At 39.6% G+C, this 14,206-nt stretch overlaps 1 protein-coding gene across 1 annotated transcript; it reads right to left on the bottom strand.

Annotated features, from left to right (window-relative positions):
• Positions 1–2,389: 2,389 nt before the first annotated feature.
• On the bottom strand, positions 2,390–10,187 carry zdhhc4 (zinc finger DHHC-type palmitoyltransferase 4). The gene is made up of 7 exons (XM_063003815.1): positions 10,081–10,187; positions 9,802–9,940; positions 8,672–8,745; positions 7,804–7,982; positions 7,598–7,723; positions 4,654–4,898; positions 2,390–2,797 (listed from the first exon to the last, which is right to left on the bottom strand). Exons 2-7 carry the CDS (start codon positions 9,922–9,924, stop codon positions 2,507–2,509), a joined length of 1,038 nt encoding a protein of 345 aa, XP_062859885.1. The 5' UTR covers positions 9,925–9,940; positions 10,081–10,187; the 3' UTR covers positions 2,390–2,506.
• Between the last annotated feature and the right edge of the window lie 4,019 nt (positions 10,188–14,206).

The following is a 14,206-nucleotide window of genomic DNA, read 5'->3' as shown; positions in this document are numbered from 1 at the left end:
ATTCAGAGATCCTCACTGAACTTCTGGAGTGAGTTTGCTGCACTGAAAGTAAAGGGGCTGAATAATATTGCACGCCCCACTTTTTAGTTTTTTATTTCTAAAAAAAGTTTAAAATATCCAATAAATTTCGTTCTACTTCACAATTGTGTCCCACTTGTTATTGATTCTTCACAAAAAATTACAATTTCATACCGTTATGTTTGAAGCCTGAAATGTGGCAAAAGGTTGAAAAGTTCAAGGGGGCTGAATACTTTTGCAAGGCACTGTATTAGACAAGTTAGAACTTACACTAGCCCACTACTGCTGAGATCCAAGGATCTGGGGTTTGAATCTCAAATCTGGCAACAGCCGGTCAGGCTGTCAGGAGGATGGACAAACAGCCTAGCCATTGAGAGATACACTTCTCAGTGCACTCTCAGTGCCAGTCCTAAGCTCGGATAAAAAAGAAGGGTTGCAATCATGAAAAACGTTGATATAAAAACTGGTCCATATACCAAACTGGTATAAAGTCTGGTATATGGACCAGATCTGCTATGGTGACCCCTAAACATATGGTGGCAGCCAAAAAATGCAGGAGTGCGTTTGGTGGTTTACTGTTGCACAACATAATACAGTTATAGCAAACATACCTTATGTTCAGTAAGGAAATAAAAGGTTTGAAATGTAATAAACCTAAATGTTCAATATGGGGCATGTTTTACAATGAAGTATAGCTAATGGAAAAATATATGTTGCAACGTGCAATCAAACAGGTAAATGATGCACATGTTCCCATCCACATGATTTTGACAATGGCCCAGTCGACCTTCTTCCACTGCCCTGATTCTATCTGCTGTATTCAACCAGTGCACTACAAAGAACTGTCACCAGCCCAACATTTACCTACATTAAACTACTGCTAAAACTGATGATTGGGACAATGGTAGCATAATGGGTAGGGTGTTGGGCTATCAACTGAAAGCCACTGTTGGGCCCTTGAGCAAGGCCCTTAACCCTCTCTGCTCCAGGGGCACTGTACAGTGGCTGACCCTGTGCTCTTCCAAACAAGCAGGGATATGTGAAGAAAGAATTTCATTGTACTGTACATTTGTATATGTATATATGACAAATAAAGGCATTCTGTTCTTCTCTATCAACTGAAGTATTTCCTGACTGGTCAATTTGAAAGTCAAATTATTTTATTTGTTTAGTTTTCAGATCATTTAGTACATTTAAAAACACACACAGTGACAGCATGTGTGTGCATTTATAAATAACTATTTTATTCGATTGAATAACTCTTATGTGGTGGAAGACATGGCTTCACTAACATTTATTTTACAGTTATCTTTACCACCTACAGTGCAGTAAAATTCATTTGCTCCTTTCCCAGTTTCTTTTACTTTTGCATTTTGGTCACACATATACTGTATATTTCATTGAAGTATCAAAGTACTTTTAATCTTAGATAAAGACCCAAGTAAACACAAACACTTACTCTAATGGTTATTTTATTTATTCAAGAAAAACTGCTGTTTAGTCCTACCTGGCACTGTGTGAAAAAATGCAGTTGCCCTTTTAGCAACTAAATCAACAAAATCTCAACTGGATTTCATTACACCAGCCACATCCAGGCATGATTACTGCTTGACCTGTTAAATCTAAACATCACTTAAATAAAACCTGTCTGGCAATGTGGAACAGACTAGAAAATCTCCTTAATAAGCAGCACATTATGCCACAGATTCAAATTCAGATGCAAAACAAAGTCTGGAAAGGATTTCAAAGTCATTACTGAGGCAAAACGAACACAAGAACTTTATACGTGCAGTGAAACATGGTGGTGGTAGTGTGATGGTCTGGGGCTGCTTTGCTTCCGCAGGACCTGGACGACCTGTCATAATTCATGGAATCATGAATTCTGTTTTATATCAGAAAATCCTGAAGGAGAATTTCAGCTGTTCAGTTTGTAACCCAAAGCTCAGGTCAACTTTTGAATGTCTTAAAGGAAAAATTGATTAAATACAAGTGTAGACTTGAATGTCACTGAGATGCTGTGGCAGGACATTAAACAGGCAGTTCATGCATAAAAAACCTATAATGTAGCCAAATTAAAACTAGTTTGCAAAGAAGAGTGGGTCAGAATTCTTTCACAGAGAAGTAAAAGACAATTTATTGCAAAAGTCAACTACAACTACTGTAGTTATTAGGTTTGGGGGCCAATACAGGTGATATAGGTTTTTAATAGACCTTTATCTCCAATGAATAAAACAATCATTTAACAAATCTGCATTTTATGTTTATTTATGCTGTTTTTATATTAAAATTAATTAAATGTGACAAATTAGCAAAAATAAAAGAAATCAGTGTTGTGATCAGTGTGGAGAATAAACGCATCAGTGGCAGCTGGTTTAAACAGTTAAAACCATTTATTTGAAACAACTTACCTATCAAATATAGTTACAAAATGATAAAAATATGAACAAAAGTATAAAAACATGTGTCTGAGGACAAAAACATGCTGGAACTAATTGTCTTTCTTCTGTTCGGGACATAAAGGCCAAAAGATTTCACCGACATTTTTGAGAAATCCTCTATGATAGAAACCTCGTAATGGATTGTAGGTGGCGAGACATCGGTGTCCAGAGACAGGATTACAATGCTGACATCCACGCCCCTTCCGCTTGAACCATTCATTAGAGGTCTGATTCACCAGTGCCAGGTAACAGTGAAACATGAAATACCCCGCCAGGAGGAAAAAAACAAACACCAGGAAGCCAAGCATGAAGACAATCCTGGGGAAGGCCATGAAAAGGCGCTGGACAGAGAATCAGAGAGTTTGGATTATTCAGACTGGAAAATATTTGTGTTATTTATTTAGTGTTAAATATATACTATGATTCAGCATTTGTAACATGTTGTTTTAAAAGAATTGTATTATTTTTATTCTAATAAAAATAATGAAATAAACTATGATATTCATATTAGATGTAAATTATGATGGAGATGAAAAGCAAAACAGGATGCATCATTTTCTCATAACAAAACAGTTCATTGGGAGTTACCTTGGCATCCTGCCAGTGTTTTGTATATGGATTTGTATATGGTTTGTGTCTTACATTAAAATAGTGAATTATTATTATTTGATTTAGTAAACTTTCTGATCTCAGAACTGCACTGGGTTTAAAGTGGTTGTGTGGTTATGTATCACTGACTATGTTCCTGTGTTCAGGATTCTACAGAGTAGCACAGCAATTGTCAACTTATTTATTTCCCCAAGCACAAGAGGCTGTAATAATGATGAAAAGCTGATCTTGTGGGCTGTACACGTATTAACGGAGACTAATTATAAGCTTGTGCTCGGGTGTACCCTACATGCACCTTATTCCCCTGGTAAACCCGCATTTGCATGCAGGAACATGGTATGTTGCTCAAATTAAAAACAATGCATCAGGGGCGCAGCGGTAAAACACGCTAGCACACCAGAGCTGACATTTTAAACTCATCGGTTCAAAAGTCAGCTCTGCCATCCGGCAGGCTGGGCACCTACACGAACAACAATTGGCTGTTGTTCAAGAGGGGGTTCTGGAGGGGACCTCAAAACTGATGCCTCTGCTGGTTGATTGATGGCGCCTGCACAGAGACGAGGGATAATGAGGATAGGGTGTGGCTCTCCGTACACAAAGCTGATCCACAAATGAACTCGCCTCGTGCAGGCGCAGTGCAAGACGCAGTCTACTACTACACACGTGTCAGAGGGGGCATGTGTCAGTCTCGGTTTCCCTTAGTCAGAGTGGAGGTCTGCAGCGGTAGAGAAGAAGCGTAATGCAGTTGGATAATTGAAAAACTGGTACTGGTCCATGGGTCATTTATTACCGGGCCGCACAGAAATAACATTCTTCTGTTCCTTTTGACACGTTTGACACATAACTATTTCATTCACATTGTATAATTTTATTTTAAATCTTCCCCTCCCTGTCGGTCCGTGAAATTATATCTTATATGAAACCTGTTTGTGGTGCAAAACCACTGATATAATCAGTTTTGCAATTTGACCAGTCTGTACACCCACATGATTTCCTTTCATATAAACAACATGGTTCTAAAGTTTAGTGTGATTATTAATTTGGCTGTTATAACATCTCTGAATTAAAGCGAATATGGGTTACTAACAGGCCACTAGCAGCCTGCAGCACACAAATGTGGGACTCACACTTCTGTACTTTCTGTTCTATTATTTCTATAGATTAGTGCATGTGTGCAGTCTGGGAGAATGGCTTTTGTCCACTGTCTGGGCCCGATGTGGTACAGCTGCTAAAAAGGTTGAGAGCCACTAAAATTTGCTACTACAAAGTCGGTATAAGCTATCACATGTCCATGGGGAAAGCTTAGCTACTAAGATTAGATAACAGGGCACCTACTACCCCTCTTGGAGCTTTTAGGGCACTTATACAAGTGTTGGGTTACACCGAGAGAGTAACATCGAACAAATCAAGCCAAGAGCAAAACTACCCAGATTGTGAATGTAAACTGGTCGACAGCTCTTTAAAGATCTGCTGTATGTTAAAGTGTACAAATAAATAGGCAATATTTTTAGGAAAGCCAGTACATTATAGAAAGCCTAATTCTGGGGTAGAGCAGTTACAAATTTAGAAGCACATTAAAATGACTTACCTGTACAACAAAAAGTGCTCCTACAGGCTGCTGCTGACCCTGCTCATCAGTGTAGGATGCATGCATGATCCCGGATCGTACGACAGTATGGAACATCATGTCTGCTGTCAGCACTGCAATGTCGCCTGCCATGGCGCACACACTCAGCAGGTAGAGCAGGAAGAACCTTGTGTTCTGAGCACCGATGCAGTTATTCACCCAAACACAGTGGTGGTCGAATCTCTGTACACATCGGTTGCATATTCCTGAACAGAACAAAACAATGTTGGGAATGTTGGAAAGATGCTTGAAAAACAAAGATAAATGGTGACAAAAACGAGGGAGAAATAATTAATTAAAGAGTTCATAAGGTGCAGCAGTCAAACACACCAGCACATCAAAGCAGAGTCACAAATCTTGACTGTGTCCTTGACAGACACAATTAGCCGAGCCTAAGAGAGGGAGGGCTGGATGGAGAATCACCTTCTTACTGCTGCAGTAGTGACCCCTACTGCCTAGTTCAGGTGCAGACATGAACAGTGGAATAATATGGAGGAAGGAGTGTGATCCTCTATATCTGCTGAAGCCCTCTGTAAGAATGTCCAAACTTGTGAGTTCAAATCTTAGCAGAGCCACAGACCACAGTTGGCTGTGTATGTAGAATAAACACATGTTGGAGGGGGCGTTTGGTGATTCGACTCGTTTGATTAGATCGGAGACTGTACAAGCTGCACCAGATTCACAATTGGGAACTGGGAATGACTAGATTGAGAGATAAAGCAAGGAAAATCCAGAAAAAAAATCCAACACTGGCCAGTGTAAAGATGTGGTCATCAGCTATACACATGTCAGAGAAGGATTGTGCTAGCCTGCAGCCCTCATCAGCCCAGCCAGTTTGGGTGAGATGTAGCCAGCAGAGGTCTCCAGAGTGCACAGAAAAAAATTAGGGGGAAAAAATACATCAGAATTAAAGCTAAGAAATAATGAAGATGAATAAAAATGCAAAACATTTTACAAATACAAAATTTATATTTCAAAACTTAGATGCCCTAGATGCCTATTTGAATTGCCCTAGGTAGTTAATTTTACTCATACCAGATAAGCTCTTATCTACGATCATCAATCATCTTCTTTGCCTCACATTTGTATATACATTCTATTCCGAAAACCAGTAATGGGCGGAGGAATTAATTAGGCTGTAAGGATACAGGAAATGTGGTCTGACTGTAAGGCAAAACATTTACGAGGGATCTTTAAAAAGAGACTCACTTTTATATTTTGGTTGGAAGCAGTGGGGGTGGGAGCAGGAGTAATTGGTCGTGTCTGAGAGACTGAGAGACGCTTATAGTTTGGATTTAGCAGCATCTGATTTCCACCTTTTTGGACACTCAAAGAAGCTTTAAGGGGAAGAAGATTTTCATGTGATGATCATGTGAAAGCAGTGGTGCATCAGTGGCTACACGCTCAACCAAAATATTTTTTCTGATGCTATTAAGAAGTTGGTACGACGCTGGGAATGTGAATGCATCGGAATGTGACTATGTAGAAGTGATGTCATTTGTTTTTAAAATTCTTAATAAATAGTTAACCCTCATATATAATAAAGCAATAAGCCACGAGAGATCGTGCGTTACAGCGATTTTATCACGGGGAAGGATGTTTTGGCACGACGCAAAGCGAGTCTTTCCCCGTGATAAAATCATAGCAGTAACGCACGGTCTCGAGTGGCTTATTGCTTTTTATAAAAGGCGGTCAACATAGGGTTATACAATACAATAAAATACAACAATGTTCAATTTATAAATGTTTTTTACAAAAACACTTACAAAAAGCATTCTTCCGCGAAATCAGGTAGTCTGTTAACAGTGTTGCTAGGCAACATGAGGGCGAACATAACATTTGCAATAAACATTCCTCCACAAACACTATTACACTATTTCTTGGACGAAACACCCGCTTAATGATCAGGATTACTGTTTATATTAATCTGGACATTTCCCTGTATAGTACATGACTTAAAATAGTGTTCAACCAAGTTTGTACTTTTTCTTTTCAGTGTCATATTAATATGAAATGATGTGAGGTGGTCATAGGTGTGGGTATATCGGGGATTATAAAACGGATAGTTCCGGTCCTAAAATCTGATTGGCTGAGCCGCGTTCGAAGCCGTTGTAAAATCCCCGATAAACGCACACCTATGACCACCTCACATCATTCCATATTAATAGGCCACTGAATAGCTTCGCGTCGTGCCAAAAACGTCATCCCCGTGCTAAATAAAGCAATAAGCCACGAGAGGCCATGCATTACTGTGATTTTAGCACGGGGATGACGTTTTAGGCACGACGCGAAGTGGAGTGCCTAAAACTTCTTTCCCCGTGCTAAAATCATAACAGTAATGCACGGTCTCAAGTGGCTTATTGCTTTTATAAAACGGCGGTCAACATAAAATATAATAAATACAACAATGTTTAATTCATAAATGTATTTATTGTGTATAAACTTACAATAAAGCATTCTTCCGCGACGCAAAATAGTTCGATTAACAATGTTGCTAGGCAACATGAGGGCGAAAATAACATTAATTTTTTCTATTCAGTGGCGTATTAATATGGAATGATGTGAGGTGGTCCTAGGTGTGCGTTTATCGGGGATTTTACAACGGCTTCGAACGCGGCTCAGCCAATCAGATTTTAGGACCGGAACTATCCGTTTTATAAATCACAGTAATGCACGGTCTCTCGTGGCTTATTGCTTTATTTTACAACGGCTTTGAACGCAGCTCAGCCAATCAGATTTTAGGACCGGAACTATCCGTTTTATAATAATAATAATAAGAACCCTCATGTATAATAATAATAATAATAACAGAACCCTCATATATGAAGAATAGTAACATACTGTATATTGTTAAAAGTGCATGATGAGCTTTGCCACCTGCTGTTAAATAATCTAGTGTACCTACCACAGTGTTTTGACCTGGCAGGTTTCTCTAGATGACAGGTTGGACACAAAACTCCCTTCTGAAATAACGTCTCATCATACTGGTACACCTTCAGTTGAGCTGCATGGTTTTTCTTGGTCAGTGTACCTAACGAACAAACAAACATTTAACATTTAATTATTTTGGGATTACAATCAGTAATCAGTGATAAACCTGGTGTGGCTCACCTGGATCTCTACTGCAGCAGAGGTAAAAGATGTAGGATTTAAGTACCAGGAGGACATATGGAACACACACGTTAAACAAAGTGGTGTCCATTTCCAGGCAGTACCCAACCACCTCATAGGAGTATTCTCCATATACAACAGCCTCAAGTATAATGTGTAAGTAAATGAAGAAGTGGTTCCTGTTGCAAAGGGGAAAAAACAAGCCAGACACGCAATTATTTTTAACAATGTGAATTCTACAAAGCAAATGTTTTATTATCTAAGAAGAAAAGTTGAATAAAAAGACAAGTCTGGCGCTCGAGAGGCGCAGCGGTCCAATACTCTAGAACACCACTGCGGAGTGTTGGACCTTGTAAGTACAAATCTCAGCTGAGCTACAACCTGGCCGGGAGTCCACACAAACACAATTGGGCAAAGAGAAGGCCGGATGGCGTTCATTCCCACTGCTTTTGCAATATGCTGTCTCCGGGACTGGTCCACACCGCAACTGAGCTTTGGAGCAGAGGCATAGTGAAACTCAACTTACAGTGGACAGTTGCACAATTTAAAGCAGACTTATGCAAAGATGATGGTTGCTGAATTACATCTGACCATCAGATCAGCAAAGTCCATCAGATTTTCTCTCAGCATAAGTTGACAGTTTGGGACCTTGGCAAAAAGACCACATTGCTATGTATGTTGTATGTACAGACAACTGTTTTAAAAAGCTGCTTTTTGAATTTACAATCATCAGTCGTGTAATCAATCAGCTACTGCTAAAGAACTGTTAAAGAAATGTTTGAAATCCCAAAACTGCTATGACATACATGTCCCGTACAATAGTACGCAAGTTTGGACTTTAATTGTACAAACTTTATTTATTTCTCACCTCTGGTGAAAGAGTCTGTGCACAGTCCTGTGGCAGATGTACTGAATCCGTTGTGGAATTAAAGGAGAAATAACCTGGGTAATACAATGACAAACAGTGTTTAACATTTTAAATGCCAAGAGGCAATGATACCAATCAGGCGTAACATTATGACCACCTTCCTAATATTGTGTTGGTCCCCCTTTTGCTGCCAAAACAGGGGTCAGCATGGGCACCCTGACTGGTCTGCGGGTATGCAGCCCCATACACAACAAATTGTGATGCACTGTGTACTCTGACACCTTTCTATCAGAACCAGCATTAACTTCTTCAGCAATTTGAGCTACAGTAGCTCGTCTGTTGGATCGGACCACACGGGCCAGTCTTCGCTCCCCACGTGCATCAGTGAGCCTTGGCTGCCCATGACCCTGTCGCCGGTTTACCACTGTTCCTTCCTTGGACCACTTTTGATCTTATACTGACCACTGCAGAGCTGCAGTTTTGAACACCCCACAAGAGCTGCAGTTTTGGAGATGCTCTGACCCAGTCGTCTAGCCATCACAATTTGGCCCCAAACTCGCCCATTTTTCCTGCTTCTAACATCAACTTTGAGGATAAAATGTTCACTGCTGCCTAATATATCCCACCTACTAACATGTGCCGTGATGAAGAGATAATCAGTGTTATTCACTTCACCTGTCAGTGGTCATAATGTTATGCCTAGTTGGTGTAATATGTTTGTGTGTGTTTGTTTGTTTATGTGTGTTTGTTTATAGTCCAACGGATGTGTAAAGCTGTGGGGTAGCTGGACACTACAATGCTGATACTGTGGTCAAACAACTTGATGAAGCTTGATGCTGCATGGAAGTGGCATCCTTGTTGAATTAAATTTTCGGTCAAATTAAAAGTTTTTAATCATAAAACAATTATAATTACAGTACCACAAAGTCTCAGCTCTCAAGTCTCGTCCGTGTAAAACGGCAGTGTCATCGGGGGGTTCAAAAGACACACCTGACTGAGGAAGGTTGGATGGGGTAGGTAGATGGGGTAGGTAGATGGGGTAGGTAGATGGGGTATAGTATCAGCTACTGTCTGAAGGTGCTGGTATGAGCAGAGGAAAGAATACTAGGAGAGCAGTATGATTACTTTACCCGTGTAAAGAGGCTGTACAGGCGGCTGAACGGAGTGCACTCTTGTCCTGAGTATTTACACACCAGAGCGATACAGGTCAGCACCACCAGCACATAAATACAAAATAAAGTCAGGAAGTCCATTTTATTATAACCAGCCCTGTAAACAGAAACACAAGTGAGCTGCAGGTAAATGATTTAACCTGCGCTTCTTAAGCGCACTTATTTCTCTTCCATTTCATACAAATGACTGTTTAACATCAGTAAGAAATATACTTAAAACCCACTGATAACATTTACCTGTACAATACATCCCTCTTACTGCTTCATTTCTTCTGCTCAGGTAACCAGTGCGCGAACAAACCAGATACTACCCACTACACACACTACATCATACACACTACACACACTACATCATACACACTACATCATACACACTACATAGTATGTAAAAGTCAGAGTCGGTAATACTGCTGGTGTGTAAAGCTAACATACTACCTAGTACACTAGAAGGCGTTTGAGCCGCAGCCTGGCAGTGTGAAGCGAGTCAAAACAAGGAAATGTCATTATAAAAGTCTTCTATATAAAGTTGCAATAATTTTTTATTAATATTTCTCAAGACGTTCTAATCAGACAATGAATACTGCTAAAGATCTTAAGACGAATTGAATACATATTTGTACACACACAAACACACAAACACACACACATATATATATACAGTATATATATATATATATATATATATATATATATATATATATATATATATATATATATATATATAGTTCCAAAAATAGAGATACAAATTACCTGCACTATATAACAACATCTGGCATATGTATTTACCCCAAGGTTAATTTACCTTACCCTGCAAAGTCCTTCAAATTTTAAGTCTTTTTAAAGGCTGGAACAGCTGCTTTTTTTTTTACCACTGACCTCAATACATGTTTTTTAGTGGATATCACTTTGTATAAATAGTTTTGTGTTGTTGCAATTAAAATGAGTATTACTTTAATGGTCATCTTTAAATTAATGACAATATTTATTCATTTTTCTGTTTGTTTTATTATTTCTTGAGGTAGAGGGTAATGGGTTAAATAAGTATCATCTTGAGGGAAAGCCCATTGGATATGTGTGCTTTGAGCAAAATATGCATTCATTAAAATTATAAATGTTCATAATCTTATTAAGATGTATTCATAATTTTAATACAGTCATTTTAAATGTAAAATTTAATACTACTGTATATATACAATACAATATACAGTATATACAATGTACTGTATATACAGTGTATCACAAAAGTGAGTACACCCCTCACATTTCTGCAAATATTTCATTATATCTTTTCATGGGACAACACAGGTTGCTACTGGAATCCTCTTCCACTCCTCCATGATGACATCACGGAGCTGGTGGAAGTTAGACACCTTGAACTCCTCCACCTTCCACTTGAGGATGCGCCACAGGTGCTCAATTGGGTTTAGTCCATCACCTTTACCTTCAGCTTCCTCAGCAAGGCAGTTGTCATCTTGGAGGTTGTGTTTGGGGTCGTTATCCTGTTGGAAAACTGCCATGAGGCCCAGTTTTCGAAGGGAGGGGATCATGCTCTGTTTCAGAATGTCACAGTACATGTTGGAATTCATGTTTCCCTCAATGAACTGCAGCTCCCCAGTGCCGGCAACACTCATGCAGCCCAAGACCATGATGCTACCACCACCATGCTTGACTGTAGGCAAGATACAGTTGTCTTGGTACTTCTCACCAGGGCGCCGCCACACATGCTGGACACCATCTGAGCCAAACAAGTTTATCTTGGTCTCGTCAGACCACAGGGCATTCCAGTAATCCATGTTCTTGGACTGCTTGTCTTCAGCAAACTGTTTGCGGGCTTTCTTGTGCGTCAGCTTCCTTCTGGGATGACGACCATGCAGACCGAGTTGATGCAGTGTGCGGCGTATGGTCTGAGCACTGACAGGCTGACCTCCCACGTCTTCAACCTCTGCAGCAATGCTGGCAGCACTCATGTGCCTATTTTTTAAAGCCAACCTCTGGATATGACGCCGAACACGTGGACTCGACTTCTTTGGTCGACCCTGGCGAAGCCTGTTCCGAGTGGAACCTGTCCTGGAAAACCGCTGTATGACCTTGGCCACCATGCTGTAGCTCAGTTTCAGGGTGTTTGCAATCTTCTTATAGCCCAGGCCATCTTTGTGGAGAGCAACAATTCTATTTCTCACATCCTCAGAGAGTTCTTTGCCATGAGGTGCCATGTTGAATATCCAGTGGCCAGTATGAGAGAATTGTACCCAAAACACCAAATTTAACAGCCCTGCTCCCCATTTACACCTGGGACCTTGACACATGACACCAGGGAGGGACAACGACACATTTGGGCACAATTTGGACATGTTCACTGTGGGGTGTACTCACTTATGTTGCCAGCTATTTAGACATTAATGGCTGTGTGTTGAGTTATTTTCAGAAGACAGTAAATCTACACTGCTATACAAGCTGTACACTGACTACTCTAAGTTATATCCAAGTTTCATGTCTATAGTGTTGTCCCATGAAAAGATATAATGAAATATTTGCAGAAATGTGAGGGGTGTACTCACTTTTGTGATACACTGTATATATATATATATATTTACAAAACTGCTATACATGTGTAATAAGTATTTATTGTTTATCTATTATTTTGAGTTCTAGTCCACATACTCCCTGAAAGGTCACATAACATAATGTACACACCGAATCACTAATGCTACACTTCTTCAAGCACTAACACACTATGCAATATGAGTTTATTAAGCTGTTATTACTCATACCTATTAGCATTACCACTGTTTTTAAGTAAATGCACTGCTTTGATGGCTTTTATTTATTCAAATGTATAAGAGAAATTATGGACCTGTGCATGTCTTAGGTTACTGTGGCCTGAGCTACAATCACTTCTCAGGTTACAGCACAACACAGGTGATGCCTGAAGAACCCGAAAGCACATGAAGAAAAACTCAACACTCAGCAACAGATACAGCTATCGTAAAAAGGTATGTACCTAACTGTACTTCTGTCTGTAGACTTTTTCATATCTATGGAATGTGTTTCAGTATTTGGGACTGTCTTCTACGTTTTGAGTTTTTATATAGTGTAATGTTTTTAAGAAACTTTTCCTGTACATAAGAGTGAATATAGGAAGGATTATAAATAAATGTATTTTAATATAGTCTATGCTATAATTTGATGTACACAGATTAGCGTATACTTTCTACAGATCCCCATAATAAAACAAATTAAGTATACATACATTTATTATTTATTAATTTAATTTAGCTTTACTTCTTCCTGGTCAGGGTCTCATAGGATCAGGCACCACCTGGAAACAGTGGGCACAAAGCGAGAATAAATAAACTTTGGTTGGTTTGGGTTTTGGGAGAAAATAAAGTGAAATGTGAACATGGAAGGACTCCTCATGGAATTTACTCCTCAAAAACAGTAAATAGAAAATTAGACTCAGTTCCCAGGACTTATATAATTTGTTATTTAATAATGTAGTGTAGCTTTTTAATTTCTTGTTAGTGATTTTGACTGACTACAGCTGGTGACTTTTTTGGGGGGCTTTTTCTTAGTGCATCATTATCTGAGCCCATGACCTGTGTTCCAGTTCTAGACAGTTTTTGACAGGAGACCACAGTTCCATGTACTTTTTTGATGAGTGTGATCAAACTAACCCTATTATTTTTGCTTGTTTGTTTATTAGGATTTTAACGTCATGTTTTACACTTTGGTTACATTCATGACAGGAATGGTAGTTACTCATTACACAAGATTCATTAGTTCACAAGGTTATATCGAACATAGTCATGGACAATTAAGTTTCCCCAATTCACCTCACTTGCATGTCTTTGGACTGTGGGAGGAAACCGGAGCACCCGGAGGAAACCCCCGCGGACACAGGGAGAACATGCAAACTCCACACAGAAAGGACCCGGAGCGCCCCACCTGGGGATCGAACCCAGGACCTTCTTGCTGTGAGGCGACAGTGCTACCCACTTAGCCACCGTGCCGCCCCTAACCCTATTAAATGTGACCAGCTTTAGTTCATCATAAGTATGCTGCCACTAGGCAAGCCATAGCTTAGTGGTTAAGGTACAGGACTAGTAATCAGTAGGTCGCTGGTTCAAGCCCCACCACTTCCAGGTTGCTGCTGTTGGGCCCTTAAGCAAAGCTCTTAACCCTCAATTGCTCCGACTGTATACTGTAACTGCAATGTACGTTGCTTTGGAAAAAGGCGTCTGCTAAATGTCAAAAATGTAAATGTACTGAAGTATTGTGTAAGGACATTACAGAACCTCCTACATCATTAAATTAATAATCTATGTTGTATGTATACTCTATTCCTTCCTGTTTTGGTTTGTTT

This window comes from Trichomycterus rosablanca, chromosome 10 (assembly GCF_030014385.1).
Source record: "Trichomycterus rosablanca isolate fTriRos1 chromosome 10, fTriRos1.hap1, whole genome shotgun sequence".
NCBI lineage: Eukaryota > Metazoa > Chordata > Actinopteri > Siluriformes > Trichomycteridae > Trichomycterus > Trichomycterus rosablanca.
Note: the sequence above shows the minus strand (reverse complement) of the source record. Positions and strands in the feature narration are given on the sequence as shown.